The 17,381-nt window shown below is 43.1% G+C and overlaps 1 protein-coding gene across 1 annotated transcript in view; it reads left to right on the top strand.

Annotated features, from left to right (window-relative positions):
* The window catches only part of LOC106565566 (myosin-IIIb), a 54,769-nt gene that overhangs the window by 8,516 nt on the left and 28,872 nt on the right, over positions 1 to 17,381 (top strand). The window contains exons 4-8 of the mRNA XM_014132834.2: positions 9,687 to 9,789; positions 14,637 to 14,739; positions 14,945 to 15,101; positions 16,165 to 16,267; positions 16,510 to 16,635. Of these exons, the coding sequence (XP_013988309.1) occupies positions 9,687 to 9,789; positions 14,637 to 14,739; positions 14,945 to 15,101; positions 16,165 to 16,267; positions 16,510 to 16,635 (592 nt within the window). The remainder of the gene's footprint in view (positions 1 to 9,686; positions 9,790 to 14,636; positions 14,740 to 14,944; positions 15,102 to 16,164; positions 16,268 to 16,509; positions 16,636 to 17,381) is intronic.

The following is a 17,381-nucleotide window of genomic DNA, read 5'->3' as shown; positions in this document are numbered from 1 at the left end:
CCATCCACGACCCATTTTCAATGCCCTGGCTGAGGGAAGGAGGTTCTCACCCAAGATTTGATGGTATATGGCCATGTCCATCGTCCCTTTGATGCGGTGAAATTGTCCTGTCCCCTTAGGAGAAAAACACCCCCAAAGCATAATGTTTCTACCTCCATGTTTGACGGTGGGGATGGTGTTCTTGGGGTCATAGGCAGCATTCATCCTCCTCCAAACACGTTGAGTTGATGCCAAAGAGCTCCATTTTGGTCTCATCTGACCACAACACTTTCACCCAGTTGTCCTCTGAATCATTCAGATGTTCATTGGCAAACTTCAGACGGGCATGTATATGTGCTTTCTTGAGCAGTGGGACCTTGCGGGCGCTGCAGGATTTCAGTCCTTCACGGCGTAGTGTGTTACCAATTGTTTTCTTGGTGACTATGGTCCCAGCTACCTTGAGATCATTGACAAGATCCTCCCGTGTAGTTCTGGGCTGATTCCTCACCATTCTCATGATCATTGCAACTCCACGAGGTGAGATCTTGCATGGAGCCCCAGGCTGAGGGAGATTGACAGTTCTTTTGTGTTTCTTCCATTTGCGAATAATCGCACCAACTGTTGTCACCTTCTCACCAAGCTGCTTGGCGATGGTCTTGTAGCCCATTCCAGCCTTGTGTAGGTCTACAATCTTGTCCCTGACATCCTTGGAGAGCTCTTTGGTCTTGGCCATGGTGGAGAGTTTGGAATCTGATTGATTGCTTCTGTGGACAGGTCTTTTTTTATACAGGTAACAAGCTGAGATTAGGAGCACTCCCTTTAAGAGTGTGCTCCTAATCTCAGCTCATTACCTGTATAAAAGACACCTGGGAGCCAGAAATCATTCTGATTGAGAGGGGGTCAAATACTTATTTCCCTCATTACATTTTAGTCATTTAGCAGACGCTCTTATCCAGAGCGACTTACAGTAGTGAATGCACACATTTCATTTTTCCCCCCGTACTGGTCCCCCGTGGGAATCGAACCAACAACCCTGGCGTTGCAAACACCATGCTCTACCAACTGAGCCACACGGGACCCGTGTGGCTCAGTTAAAATGCGTTTTTTCGGGATTTTTTTGTTGTTCTGTTTCTCACTGTTCAAATAAACCTACCATTAAAATTATAGACTGATCATTTCTTTGTCAGTGGGAAAATGTACAAAATCAGCAGGGGATCAAATACTTTTTTTCCCTCACTGTATATATATTGTATTTCTGTTATTAAAATAAAATGTTATTTGGCATATGCGCCGAATACAACAGGTGTAGTCCGTGAAATACTTACTTACACGCCCTTAACCAACAATGCAGTTTTAAGAAAATGCCCCCAAAAAAGTAAGAGATGAGAATAACAAATCATTAAAGCGCAGCAGTAAAAAACAATAGCGGGGCTATATACAGAGTCAATGTGCGGGGGCACCGGTGTCGAGGTAATTGAGGTAATGTGTACAGTTGAAGTCGGAAGTTTACTTACACCTTGGCCAAATACATTTAAACTCAGTTGTTCACAATTCCTGACATTTAATCCTAGTACAAATTCCCTGTCTTAGGTCAGTTAGGATCATCACTTTATTTTAAGAATGTGAAATGTCAGAATAATAGGAGAGAATTATTTATTTCAGCTTTTATTTCTTTCATCACATTCCCAGTGGGTCAGAAGTTTACATACACTCAATTTGGTAGCATTGCCTTAAAAAATTTAAACTTGGGTCAAACGCTTCGGGTACCCTTCCACAAGCTTCCCACAATAAGTTGGGTGAACTTTGGCACATTTCCTCCTGACAGAGCTGGTGTAACTGAGTCAAGTTTGTAGGCCTCCTTGCTCGCAGATGCTTTTTCAGTTCTGCCCACACATTTTCTATAGGATTAATGTCAGGGCTTTGTGATGACCACTCCAAATACCTTGACTTTGTTGTCCTTAAGCTGTTTTGCCACAACTTTGGAAGTATGCTTGGGGTCATTGTCCATTTGGAAGACCCATTTGCGACCAAGCTTTCAACATCTAGCCATCAGTCAGGAAGTTACTTCAATATATCCACATAATTTTTCCTCATGATGCCATCTATTTTGTGAAGTGCACCAGTCCCTCCTGCAGCAAGGCACCCACACAACATGATGCTGCCACCCCGTGCTTCACAGTTGGGATGGTGTTCTTCGGCTTGCAAACTTCCCCCTTTGTCCTCCAAACATTATGGCCAAATGGTTCTATTTTTGTTTCATCAGACCAGACGACATTTCTCCAAAAAGTATGACCTTGTTCCCCATGTGCAGTTGCTAACCGTAGTCTGGCTTTTTTTTTATGGCGGTTTTGGAGCAGTGGCTTCTTCCTTGCTGAGCGGCCAGGTTATGTTGTTTTTATAGGACTCGTTTTACTGTGGATATAGATACTTTTGTACCTGTTTCCTCCAGCCTCTTTTCAAGGTCCTTTGCTGCTGCTCTGGGATTGATTAGCATTTTTCGCAGCAAAGTACGTTCATCTCTAGGAGACAGAACGCGTCTCCTTCCTGAGCGGTATGACGGCTGGGTGGTCCCATTGTGTTTATACTTGCGTACTATTGTTTGTACATATGAACGTGGTACCTTCAGGTGTTTGGAAATTGCTCCCAAGGATGAACCAGACTTGTGGAGGTATACCATTTTTTTTCCTGAGGTCTTGGCTGATTTCTTTTGATTTTCCCATGATGTCAAGCAAAGAGGCACTGAGTTTGAAGGTAGGCCTTGAAATACATCCACAGGTACATCTCCAATTGACTCAAATAATGTCAATTAGCCTATTAAAACCTTCTAAAGCCATGACATCATTTTCTGGAATTTTCCAAGCTGTTTAAAGGCACAGTCAACTTAGTGTATGTAAACTTCTGACCCACTGGAATTGTGATACAGTGAAATAATATGTCTGTAAACAATTGTTGAAAAATGACTTGTCATGCACAAAGTAGATGTCCTAACCGACTTTCCAAAACTATAGCTTGTGAACAAGAAATTTGTGGAGTGGTTGAAAAACGAGTTTTAATGACTCCAACCTAAGTGAATGTAAACTTCTGACTTCAAATGTAGATAGAGTTATTAAAGTGACTATGCATAGATGATAACAGAGATTAGCAGCGGTGTAAAAGAGGGAGGGGGTCTGTTTAGCCATTTGATTAGCTGTTCAGGAGTATTATGGCTTGGGGGTAGAAGCTGTTTAGAAGGCTCTTGGACCTAGACTTGGTGCTCCGGTACCGCTTGCCATGTGGTAGCTGAGAGAATAGTCTATGACTCGGGTGGCTGGAGTCTTGGACAATTTTAGGGCCATCTTCTGACACCGCCTGGATAGAGGTCCTGGATGGCAGGAAGCTTGGCCCCGGTGATGTATTGGGCCGTAGGCATTAACCTCTGTAGTGTCTTGCGTTTGGAGGCCGAGAAGTTGCCATGCCAGGCAGTGATGCAACCAGTCAGGATGCTCTCGATGGTGCAGCTGTAAAACCTTTTGAGGATCTGAGGACCCATGCCAAATCTTTTCAGTCTCCTGAGGGGGAATAGGTTTTGTCATGCCCGCTTCACTACTGTCTTGGTGTGCTTGGACCATGTTAGTTTGTTGGTGATGTGGATGCCAATGAACTTGAAGTTCTCAACCTGCTCCACTACAGCCCCGTTGATGAGAATGGGGGCTTGCTCGGTCCTCCTTTTCACAATCATGTCCTTTTGTCTTGATCACGTTGAGGGAAAAGTTAGGCTGTCTCATAGTTGTTGATGATCAGGCCTACCACTGTTGTCATCAGCAAACTTAATGATGGTGTTGGAGTCGTGCAGTCATGAGTGAACAGGGAGCACAGGAGGGGACTGAGCACGCACCCCTGAGGGGCAACCGTGTTGAAGATCAGCGTGGCGGACGTGTGGCTACCTACCCTTACTACCTGGGGGCGGCCCGTCAGGAAGTCCAGGATCCAGTTGCAGAGTGATGTGTTTAGTCACAGGATCCTTAGCTTATTGATGAGCTTTGAGGGCACTATGGTGTTGAACGCTGAGCTGTAGTCAATGAATAGCATTCTTACATAGGTGTTCCTTTTGTCCAGGTGTGAAAGTGTGGTGTGCAATAGAGATTGCGACATTTGTGGATTTGTTTGGTCAGTATGCAAATTGGAGTGGGTTTAGGGTTTCTGGGATAATGCTGTTGTGAGCCATGACCAGCCTTTCAAAGCATTTCATGGCTACAGACGTGAGTGCTACAGGTTGGTAGTCATTTAGGTATCTTACGTTAGTGTTCTTGGGCACAGGGACTATGGTGGTCTGCTTGAAACGTTGGTATTACAGACTCCGACAGGGAGAGGTTGACAATGTCAGTGAAGACACTTACCAGTTGGTCAGTGCATGCTCGGAGTACACGTCCTGGTAATCCGTCTGGCCCTGCAGCCTTGTGAATGTTGACCTGTTTGAAGGTCTTACTCACATCGGCTGCGGATAGTGTGAACACACAGTCGTCCGGAACAGCTGATATTCTCATGCATGTTTTCGTGTTACTTACCTCGAAGCAAGCATAGAAGTTATTTAGCTCATCTGGAAGGCTCGTATCACTGGGCAGCTCCAGGCTGTGCTTCCCTTTGTTGTCTGTAATAGCCCACATCTGACGAGCGTCGGAGCCTGTGTAGTACGATTTGATCTTAGCCCTGTGTTGACACTTTGCCTGTTTGATGGTTCATCGGAGGGCATAGTGGGATTTCTTATAAGCTTTCGGGTTAGAGTCCCGCTCCTTGAAAGCGGAAGCTCTGCCCTTTTAGATCAGTGCGAATGTTGCCTGTAATCCATGGCTTCTGGTTGGGGTATGTATGTACAGTCACTTTGGGGACGACGTCATCGATGCACTTATTGATGAAGCCAGTGACTGATGTGATGTGGTCTTCAATGCCATCGGAAGAATCCCGGAACATATTTCAGTCTGTGCTAGCAAAACAGTCCTGTAATTTAGCATCTGCTTCATCTGACCGAGTCACTGGTGCTTCCTGCTTTAAAGAGTATTTTTTTTGTTCCTTTTTTATGAATTTTTTTATTTAAAAAAAATTCCCTCTGGTTGCACATTTAACATGCTGATAGAAATGAGGTAAAACTGATTTATGTTTCCCTACATTAAAGTCTCTGGCCTCTAGGAGTGCCGCCTCTGGATGATCATTTTCCTTTTTGCTTATGGCGGTATACAGCTCATTGAGTGCGGTTTTAGTGCCAGCATCGGTCTGTGGTGGTATGTAGACAGCTACCAAAAATACAGATGAAACTCTCTAGGTAAATGGTGTGGTCTATAGCTTATCATGATATGCTCTACCTCAGGCGAGCAAAACCTCGAGACTTCCTTGTATCGTGCACCAGCCGTTGTTTACAAATATACATAGTTCACCGCCCTGGGACTTACCAGAGGCTGCAGTTCTATACTGCCAGTAGAGTGTATAACCTGCCAGCTGTATGATATTAATAGTCGTCGTTCAGCCACGACTCGGTGAAACATGGGACATTACAAACTGTAATATCTTGTTGGTAGGATATACGTGCTTTCAGTTCGTCCCATTTATTAGCTAATAGTATTAGTTAGCTAATAGTATGAATGGCAAAGGCAGATTAGCCACTCGTCGCCTGATCCTCACCCCGATCTCCTTCTGTGAAATCTCAGTTTCTTTCTCCAGCGAATGACGGGGATGAGGGCCTGTTCGAGTGTTTTTGGAGTATATCCTTCCTGTCCGACTCATTAAAGAAAAATTCTTCGTCCAATTCGAGGTGATTAATTGCTGTTCTGATGTCCAGAAGCTCTTTTCGGTCATAAGAGACAGTAGCAGCAACATTATGTACAAAATAACTTACAAACAATGCAAAGAAAAATAGCACGGTTGGCTAAGAGCCAATCAAACGGCAGCCATCCTTTCTGGAGTCATCTTTCACATCACTCTCCTTTTTCTTTTTTTTCTCTCTCTCTCCCTGCAAATCCCCTCTGAGTTTTTCTTATAACCCCCTCTCCTCAGGAGTCCTATGTGGTATCCTAGATTTCTCTAGTTATCACAAAACAATCTAGGGAAAAAGATTTTTGAGCAGATTTGGGATCCATAATTACAATACCACTATAGCAATGGAGCATGGTCAGATCACTGCAGCCTTCGGTATCAAGCTACAGAGGTTTCCACTACAGTAATATGGATTGCTCCCTAAGGAATGCATTTACACTGGGTCTGCCCCGGCATAAACCTACAGTAAACTTGTTTATCATGAGGGAGGTTCTCCTCAATGTGTTTAGCAGAAGTTTAGGAGTTTAACTGTAATGTAGTCCTGTCAATCATTCTAGTGGGGGATATTTTGTACTGTACTTTGGATGTTTGCTCTCCACTGCTGCAGGCTACAGCGTCTCCCTGTTTTTTAAATGTAGGTGTAGGGATTTTAATACTGTAATTACAAACACTTAGTCATTTCCATGAAAGTGAAACATATGCAACCTTCATGTTAATATTTCATCTTTAACGTTTGTCAATAGCCACGTTTTTTCCCTTTTCTCTAAGATAAAATGTGCTTGAAATTGCATAACTAGTATTGCAGACATCTACAGGATGTACACTGAGTGTACATATCATTAGGAACACCTTTCTTGCACCCTCTTTTGCTGTCAGTACAGCCTCAATTTGTCGGGGCAAGGACTCTGCAAGGTGTCAAGCGTTTCACAAGGAGGCTGGCCCATGTTGACGCCAATGCTTCCCACAGTTGTGTCAAGTTGGCAGGATGTCCGTTGGGTGGTGGACCATTCTTGATACACACAGGAAACTGTTGAGCGTGACAGGTTGATGGATAAGCTTTTGTTGAAACCATATAGAACCTACAATAAAAGTGAGATGTTGCTCTGTTTCACATCCATGGAAGCTTGTGGATCCATCTGGAAAGAGGGGTGCTTATATAAATACATGAATGCAAGATTGGAAGGACTTGTGTACTTTTCCTGATCCATGCGGTTGTTGGTTGTATAGTATTTGGCCGTTTGTTTTTTCAAGCACATGCCTACCAGCAGCCTCCGCAGTGGTTGAATGGGGCCAGTCATCCCGTGTTACAGCGCTGTCACTGATGAATGAGCCGGTCAGGGTGGGAGGGGCTGAATAAGGCCAATAGTTGCTTGCGGTAACAAGGAAAGAATGTGATTGACAACTTACTGTACCATGACTTATACAATGATAGGGATAGAACACCCACCTAAATGCATAGGTATACCCACACATTAGCATGTAAATAAATAACATCTCTATTTTTAACAATGAGAAAGGGTCAGACAAAGGGAATGTACGTCTCATAGGTCATATCTATTTTATGACATGGGTGTTTATCTTGCTTCATTGGAGGCCAATAAACATGCTAAAGAGTTGCAATGGAGTCTAGACTCTGTAAATGGGGATAAGGAAGAAATTAATTCAACAGCCAGGCATTATCAGTTCTCCCAGGATTTTGAACTATGAATGCAGTTCTTGGGCTTGCAGTTGGGGAATGTAGAGTTCTGAAGCAAACATCAGGCAGAAAGTCAAGACTGAGTGTATACTGGATAAACAGCCAGCGACGATGTCGTGGAAACATGCCCAGCATTTAAATGAAAAAAGGCTTAAAAACATCTATTAGTAAAATGCCATTTGCAATCAGAGCTTATCACAAAAGCCCTAGGCCATGCTTGGCTTTCTCCCCTTGGCAGGAAGCAGCATGGTGGCATCAACAGAGTGTAGACTACATACAGTGAAGGCACTATCAGCAGCACATGCACATTTGCAAGTCCTATTGCTCATGCAAAACCCTGCACTGGTTTTCAAGTACTGACTCATGTGTACAGCTTATCAATTTGGTAGAGACATATCAAGCTCCTGCAATTTGGCTGCCAAATGTCTTTCTAATTCTTGGTCACTAGAAACCCGAAAAGGTAGGATGACGTTCTGAGCTGATATTGTGTTATCTGTGCCAAATTAATCTTACAGTCAGTGTTCAAATGGTATACAGTGCCCTCCAATAATATTGGCACACTGTAAATATGAGCAAAACGCGCTGTGAAAACAATGTCTTTGCTGTTTATCCTCTTGGTCTTTCATTCAAAATATTCACAAAAATCTAACCTTTAATTGAAGTGTAATGATTAAAATAAATGTGAAAAGGTTTTGTGTGCCACAATTATTGGAACAAATTCTTATGAGTAAAATCTAACTGAAGTATATTCCCATTCATATTTTATGTTCACCTGAGTGATTAGGAACACTTAAGTGGTAAGCCATGACTTCCTGTTTCACTGGGGTATAAATATGAGGTGAGACAGGCCAAGTTCCCATAGTCATTCATCACTATGGGAAAGACCCGAGAATACAGTAATGATGTGCGACAAAAGGTTGTTGAGCTGCACAAATCAGGAAATGGCTATAAGAAAATGACTCAACGGTTGAATATGCCCATTTCCAGTATCGGGGCAATAATTAAGAAGTTTAAAGCAACTGGAGATGTTAACAATCGGCCAGGAAGAGGACGTATGTCTATATTGTCCCCACGCACAGTGAAGAGGATGGTTAGAGTGGCCAAAAAATATCCAAGGATCACAGCTGGAGAATTGCAGACGTTAGTTGGGTCTTGGTGTCAGAAAGTCTCCAAAACTACGATTAGACGACGCCTACATAACCACAAGTTGTTTGGGAGGGTTGCCATAAAAAAGCCTTTGCTGTCATCAAACAACAAACTCAAGTGCTTACAGTTTGCCAAACGTTACTGACACTTTCAATGGGACCGAGTTCTATGGTCAGATGAAGCCAAAATAGAGCTTTTTGGAAACAAACAGAGGTGGGTCTGGTATGGACTGAAACATATCCATGCAGAAAATGACCACATCCTCACTGAAGTATGGTGGTGGGTCTTTGTTGTTGTGGGCCTGTTTCTTCCAAGGCCCTGGACAACTTGTTAGGATACATGGTATCATGGACTCTCTCAAGTACCAGCAGATATTAAATCAAAACCTGACTGCCTCTGCTAGGAAGCTTGAACTGGGCCGTGGTTGGATCTTCCAGCAGGACAATGATCCAAAGTACACCTCAAATCAACACACAAATGGTTCACTGACCACAGAATCAAGGTTTTGCCATGGCCATCCCAGTCCCCTGTCCTAAACCCCATAGAAAACCTGTGGGATGAGCGGGAAATCTCAGAATTTGAAGGATCTGGAGAGATTCTGTATGGAGGAATGGTCTCAGATTCCTCGCCATATGTTCTCCAACCTCGTTACTCATTATCGGAGAAGACTCAGAGATGTTATCTTGGCAAAGGGAGTTTGCACACAGTATTGAATGAAGGGGTGGCAATAGTTGTAGCACACATGTTTGAGAAAAATATTCGTTTTATAACATTTTTTACATTTTACTTTAAATAAAGGTTTGAGTTTTGTGAATATTTTGAATGAAAGACCAAGAGGATAAACAATAATAATAAAAAAATCACAGCCCGTTTTGCTCATATTTACCAAGTATGCCAATATTATTGGAGCGCACTGTATCTTGGTAGTCTGTGTATGATGGCAATACATAGCTTTTTTTTTTTCTCTTTACATTTGAGAAATTGATCATGTCTATATTCAATGTCATACTACAGCCGTACTACATAACTCAAATGATACACTGCCAGTTATTTATAATGGACTCTCTTACTGTGACCGTAGTGGGGAGAGTGGAGCAGGAAAGACGGAGAGCACCAAGCTGCTGCTCAGACAGATCATGGAGCTGTGCAGAGCCAACTCTCAGCTGGAGCAACAGATATTACAGGTAAGACCTCATACCTACCCCAATATATGTCAAGAAAGACATTTTGTTATTATCTAATGTTAACAGGGAGCAACACATATTGCCAGTAAGCTAGAGCTCTATTATATCTATAATAATGCTCACTTACACTGAGTATAGCAAACATTAGGAACAACTTCCTAATATTGAGTTGCCCACAGGGATGCTGGCCCATGTTGTCTTCAATGCTTCCCACAGTTGTCAAGTTGGCTGGATGTCCTTTGGATGGTGGACCCTTCTTGATACACATGGGAAACTATTTAGCGTGAAAAACCCAGCAGCGTTGCAGTTCTTGACACAAACCGTTGCACCTGGCACCTACTATCATACCCTGTTCAATGGCACTTAAATATTTTGTCTCACCCATTCACTCTGAATGGCACACTTACACAATCCATGTCTCAAGGCTTTTTAACCTGTCTCCTCCCCTTCATCTACACTGATTTAAAGTGGATTTAGCAAGCGACTTCAATAAGGGATCATAGCTTTTACCTGGATTCACCTGATCAGTCTATGCCTGTGCCCAAGAACACTAAGATTAAATGACTACCGACCCGTAGCACTCATGTCTGTAGCCATGAAGTGCTTTGAAAGGCTGGTCATGGCTCACATCAACACCATTATCCCAGAAACCCAAGACCCACTCCAATTTGCATACCGATGCACAGATGATGCAATCTCTATTGCACTCCACACTGCCCTTTCCCACCTGGACAAAAGGAACACCTATGTGAGAATGCTATTCATTGACTACAGCTCAGTGTTCAACACCATAGTGCCCTCAAAGCTCATCAATAAGCTAAGGATCCTGTGACTAAACACCTCCCTCTGCAACTGGATCCTGGACTTCCTGACAGGCTACCCCCAGGTAGTAAGGGTAGGTAGCAACACATCCGCCATGCTGATCCTCAACACAGGGGCACCTCAGGGGTGCGTGCTCAGCTCCCTCCTGTACTCCCTGTTTACTCATGACTGCACGACTCCAACACCATCGTTAAGTTTGCCGATGACACAACAGTGTTATGCCTGATCACTGACAACGATGAGACAGTCTTTAGGGAGGAAGTCTGAGACCTGGCCGTGTGATGTCAGGACAACAACCTCTCCCTCAACGTGATCAAGACAAAGGAGATGATTGTGGACTACAGGAAAAAGAGGACTGAGCACGCCCCAATCTCATCGACGGGGCTGCAGTGGAGCAGGTTGAGAGCTTCAAGTTCCTTGGTGTCCACATCACCAACAAACTAACAAGTCAGTCGTGAAGAGGGCACGACAAAACCTATTCCCCCTCAGGAGACTGAAAAGATTTGGCATGGGTCCTCGGGTCCTCAGATCCTCAAAAGGTTCTACAGCTGCACCATCGAGAGCATCCTGACTGGTTGCATCACTGCCTGGTATGGCAAGTGCTCGGCCTCTGACCGCAAGGCACTACAGAGGATAGTGCGAAGGGCCCAGTACGTCACTGGGGACAAGCTCCCAACCATCCAGGACCTCTATACCAGGTGGTGTCAGAGAAAGGCCCTAAAATTGTCAGACTCCAGCCACCCTAGTTGATAGATTGTTCTCTCTGCTACCACACGGCAAGCGGTACCGGTGCGCTAAGTGTAGGTCCAAGAGGCTTCTAAACAGCTTCTGCCCCAAGCCATAAGACTCCTTGACACCTAATCAAATGGCTACCCAGACCCACCCCCCTTTACGCCGCTGCTACGCTCTGTTATCATCTATGCGTGGTTACTTTAATAACTCTACCCACATGTTCATATTACCTCAACTAACCGGTGCCCCCGCACATTGACTCTACCGGTACCCCCCTGTATATAGTCTCACTATTGTTATTTTACTGCTGCTCTTTAATTACTTGTTACTTTTATTAATTATGCATATTTTTTTTAAACTGCATTGTTGGTTAGGGGCTCATAAGTAAGCATTTCACTGTAAGGTCTACACCTGTTGTATTCGGCGCATGTGACTAATACGATTTGAGTTGTTAATGTTTTGTATGCTCAGTGTATATCAGACAAATAACAACAGTAATAACAATTGGGTTGGGTGCTGCAGATATGGGAGACCGATACTGCAGCTAACAGAGTAGACTGATTTCGACACAACCCTTCTACCACACCTCAGGCTTGCTTTCATACCTCAATTTAAATGAACATGGAATGGAACATTCTTCTTATTGCCTCATGCATAGCTGAATGGGCGTTGGTTGAGGTTGCCCCAAACACTGATCCAGTTTGTCAACTTGTATGCAGCAACCGTAGCACTGGCACATGAAGGATGTGTGATCACACCTTGATGACATCACCACCTTGGTGCTCATCTCTGTGTGCAGTTAAATATAGGGTTGGCCGGGGACTCGTGACCTGCTCATTCCAACGTCTGTGAGTCAGCCGTTTTTGTGAGTCATTCAGTGGAACACGGGCCATTTATCGTCCTACTTTGTTCTTTTACGGTCCCACCTTCAGGTTAATGTGGCTTTTATGGGAGAGAAACAATGACATGTAATGTTTGCATAATACATAAAACCCTTTTTTTTTTAAATCATAGGCCAGCCCACTGTTTAGTCAGAGGCTGTAGCAGTGATAAAAACGTGTGTGTGTGTTCTAGAGGGTATAATAATCTTGAACAGGTTAGATTATCTGAGTCCCAGTGTTCACCCTTCTGTTCCAACAAACAGAGCGCACTATGCAGAGACCCACACTTGGGAAATGAGCCAATTAGCATAGACCTCAGTTCATTGCACACCTCTCGTAGTCACTAGTCTCCGGTTGCCTATTGTTTGCCGCAGGCAAGACTCGGCAAGTTCAGTTGGCCCTAAGGCTACGTTCACACAGGCTGCCCAATTCTGATATTTCTTTCACTAATTGGTCATGTTTCTGGTGATGAAACCATGTTTCTGGTTTTCTGCCACAACCCAAGAGAAACTTCCTTCCCACCATTTTGGAAACACAAATGAAATATTACTTTTCTCCCCTTTGTGTTACATCCTCTTGGCGTCCGGACTGTGATGAGTATAATGGTAAACAAACAGACGTGACCGATGTCTTTCTTTGGTCTCTCCTCTCTCTTGGCTCGAGAAGCTCTCTGTGGGAGAGGAGAGGAGAGGAGATGGGATGAGACCGATGTTCTTGAGGAAAATTCTTGGAAGTGTGGGAAATTCTGCCAGCCTTTCTAGGGAATTGTATCACTGGGACTTGGTGGGAGTGATTGGCTGGCTCCTTGGCTATGAGCTAGGGTTCAGAGAAAGCCTGTGTTTGACAAAACTTTATATTACACTAATGTTATTCAAGGGTACATACAGTATGGATGTGATTAGAGTAGATATGGAGTTGATTATCTTGTACAGTATTTCTTAAGTCAGTATTCTGTAGTACTAGGTCCATGTACATTCACTACTTATTCTCTTACACAAAAGTCTTGCAGATGCATGTTCTCTCTAGTATTCTATACCTTTTTGGAAGAGTGGAAAATGTAGTTTAACTGACCAATACTAGACAACATACAGTAAGAATGGAAATATGCTTTGCCAGACATGGCCACATATTCAAAGTCACTACTTTCTCTATGCCACACAATTGTGTGTGTCTGCTGAGCAGAGCAGGGAGAATTGGAAGCGCCATAGAGGGAGCACAGAGACTTCCAGCAGTCAAAACAACATATTTTCCAGACTTTTACATCTTCCATTTCCTCCTGCTGTTCTCTTGCGTTCTTCTGATGAGTTTGAGACTAACTTAGGTTCACCGAGTCCAAATAAACATGGATAATGCAAATTATACAAACTATTTTTCAGAACTCACTGTTACACCATACAAGTATGTTTTATAAAGGTGCTCCCTGGGACAAGTAAATGGTATTTACAATCTCACTTGACTGATCCAAATATGGTAGAGTTTCTACCCTCTGACTTTTCTCAACAGTTGGCCGTGTAATTGAAGGAATGGAGGAAGTGAGCATTTAGAAGTGAAGTTATAAGGGTGACATACTGTATGTTGAGAGGATGTCCTGTGTCATTGATTTGCCACTGGTTTGAAAAAACAACTCATATCTCAGCATGCGATCCTCAGCTAGGACATTGGTTGCATTACAATTTGTTTTACAATATTGTCGAAAAAAACAAGTCTAGTGGTCTTACTGCATTCTTCGGTATGTTTGCAAATGTTTACTGTTAACGTTTGCACACAGGCTAAGTCCTCACCACCACATCAATTCCAATGGCCTGTTAGATTTCAACACACTGACATGACTTGTAATATCGAGTAAAAGGAGACAGCTACAATGAGCCTGCTGTTTGTCCCTGAATAAGAGCATGTATTGTCTTCTACTTTCAACTTCCACTTCCTCTATTCTCCTGAGGTGTCAGATATAATGAATTTTCCAATGACCTTTGTCTTGGGTATTCATGTCCTCCATGCAGAGTGGTGAACTCTTGATGTTGCTGCTCTGGTATTGTGGTTTCATATTAACACAGCCTTTACCTTAAAGGTTGTTTCTAGTAAAGAAACAAAAGACACTGGTCATGAATTTCATATTGTATTGCGTCCAGACCACAATGTTTTAATTCTCCCCTGTGTATCAGATAATAAACCCTCAGTGTGTTTTGATGCCTAGCCTCATGTGACAGCTGTTCTCCTCTGATGTAATGTCGTCAGACACACGGCTAGTGAATTACTCTAGTGCTGTCGATGGCTCATGGAAGGTTACAAATGGATGTCAAGAATCTGTCTTTATGATTAGGGCTTGGTCACGGCAAACTCCTGGCCCCATTTAGGATCACTATCATGTAAGTTCTGGAGCTGTACTAATCTTGTACTGTATGGTATTTCTAGGTGAATCCTCTGCTGGAGGCCTTTGGCAATGCCCAGACTGTTATGAATGACAACAGCAGTCGCTTCGGGAAGTATATTCAGCTGCGCTTCCACAACTCCTCAGGTGTGTGTGTATGTGTATGATGTTTTTTAATCATCTATTGGTGTGTGCTTATGTTAAAATTAGTTTATTTATACATTTGCGAGAGAAAGTATTTCCTGTGAATTACGTGATGATTACATTGATACGACAAAGACATTTAGATGCAACATGACTTATTTTAGCGTATAATATGTTGTAACACTGTTATGGTGCTGTGATCTAACAGTCAAAGGAGCTAAGATCAACGAGTACCTCCTGGAGAAGTCTCGTGTGGTCCACCAGGATGAGGGCGAGAGGAACTTCCATATCTTCTACTGCATGCTGGCGGGCATCTCCCCGGACGACAAAGACATGTATGGACTCCTGGACCCCACGCAGTACAGGTGGGTCCCACTGTGATGTCATCACTCTGCAACGTTTCCTCAACAGGTAGCATGTGGTCTGGGAATCAGTTCAAAAATACCACACTGTCATCAAGGTGTCATAGTTCACACACTCTATAACGACTAATAGCCGTGATGTCATCTTACTGTAATGTTCTCAGCAGGGTGAGATACTGACCAATTTTTTTTTTATTCAAGCTTTATTTAGCTAGACAAGTCAGTTAAGAACAAATTCTTATTTACAATGACGGCCTAGCCCGGCCAAACACTAACCCAGGCAAGGCTGGGCCAATTGTGTGCCGCCCCATGGGACTCCTAATCGCGGCCGGTTGTGATACAGCCTGGAATTGAACCAGGGTCTGTAGTGACGCCTCTAGCACTGAGATGCAGTGCCTTAGACCGCTGCGCCACTCGGGAGCCCAAGCTGATTAAGCTGACTATCTTCCTGTAATAACCCATATAATATGATACAATATGCCGTATTTTCTTCTTGTCACTTTCTTATCACAGTTTCCAGCTGTACCTAGGTGTGTCTAAGTAATTCATTATTTTTCCTGGCATAAACCAAGGTGTTACTTTTGAAACTCTGCTATCTAGGTCTAATATTCCTGTCTTTTTTGGTTCTCATGGCTTATCCAAGTAGCGACCACATAGTTCTCAGTGTTGTACAGGATGTATATGGTACTTGTATTTAACTTCTTCTTCTTCTTCACAGTTGAACAGGCCTGGAGTGAAATGCTAGGTATTCAAACAATGTGGTGTTTGTAGAGGCCTACCATACAATGCAGTTGTTGTGCCCTACGATAGTGGGTGCCCTACTATGTTGTACAGCCTTTACAATACAGTGCACCAATGTAGAAGCCTCAGTGTTTGTCTATCAGATATGCATAATGTATTTGCCCTCATTCCTTCATATGAAGCCTATGTGTGTGTAGTTATCTGCTCACCCATCAGATCTGTATAAATGTGTTCCTGTGGCTGTGTCTGTCAGGTATCTGAAGGTAGTTATGTGCTCACCCATCAGATCTGTATAAATGTGTTCCTGTGGCTATGTGTCTGTCAGGTATCTGAATGGGCGGTACGGCTCGGAGGACATAGTAAGGAAATGGGGGGAGAAGTACAGTGAGGTGTGTAACGCCATGGACATGGTGGGATTTGAGGAACAGGTAAGACTTCTCATCCTCTTATAGTATTAAAAGCAAACTCATATTGTCCGTATTGCTATGGGCTGGGATTTCACATTTTCTCCATGAGTAGAACATCTGAATGTACTTTAATGTTTGACTAATTGGTTGATTGACTGATACACAAATGGGTTGATGAATAAGCTGATTAACCAAAAGATAATTGACCGATTGATTGACTGACATATGGACTGACATATATACTGTATATGTTGTGTCATCAGGAGAAGGTAGACATGATGACTATTCTAGCAGGGATCCTTTCTCTGGGAAACATCATGTTTGAGCCCACAGAGACCGACGCTGTCAGGGTCACCGACAAGTCCATGGGCTGGCTCAAAGCCACAGCCGTGAGTCTACTCTACAGCCTCCTCTCCTTTTCTTTCATCCCGTCTTATTTTACTTAACAAGAAAATGGTTTAGATCAGGGCTTTCCAACTTTCCTGGAGAGCTACCCTCCTGTAGGTTTTCACTCCAGTTACTATAACCTGATTCAGCTTACCAACCAGCTAATTATTAGAATCAGGTGAGCTTGATAACCTACAGGACGGTAGCTCTCCACGAACAGGGTTGGAGAGCCATGGTTTAGATACTGTCTCAATTATTACCAACTTGAGAATGATCTCTTTTTTTTATGTTTATGGATTGATGAATAATCAATGAAAAATCACCTTTGTCCTTTTTATAAATTCATTCACCTTTGTCCTTGTTTGTTAACGGTTCCCGTTATCTGAAGTACAGTAATTACAGAAGCAACGTCTTAACATTTACAACTTCCTTATTGACCTGTGGGTGTTTTCCAAATAGGCAATTAACATTTTGCTTGTTTTCCTCCATAATTGTTTCATGCCTGACATTGACATAACAAAAGAGAGACTTCAAGAACAGTTCCAACAGTAAGAGTCCATCTGTTGGACTAATAATAGATTTTAATAAGTTACAATTCATATAAGGAAATCCAGTTAATTGAAATAAATAAATTACACCGTAATCTATGGATTTCACATGACTGGGCAAGGTTGCAGCCATGGATGGGCCACTTGGGAGCCAGGCCCAGCCAATCAGAATGAGTTTTTCCCCACTAAAGGACTTTATT

The sequence above is a fragment of the Salmo salar genome, chromosome ssa01 (genome assembly GCF_905237065.1).
Source record: "Salmo salar chromosome ssa01, Ssal_v3.1, whole genome shotgun sequence".
NCBI lineage: Eukaryota > Metazoa > Chordata > Actinopteri > Salmoniformes > Salmonidae > Salmo > Salmo salar.
The sequence above is the reverse complement of the archived record's forward strand: the minus strand, read 5'-3'. Positions and strand labels throughout refer to the sequence as shown.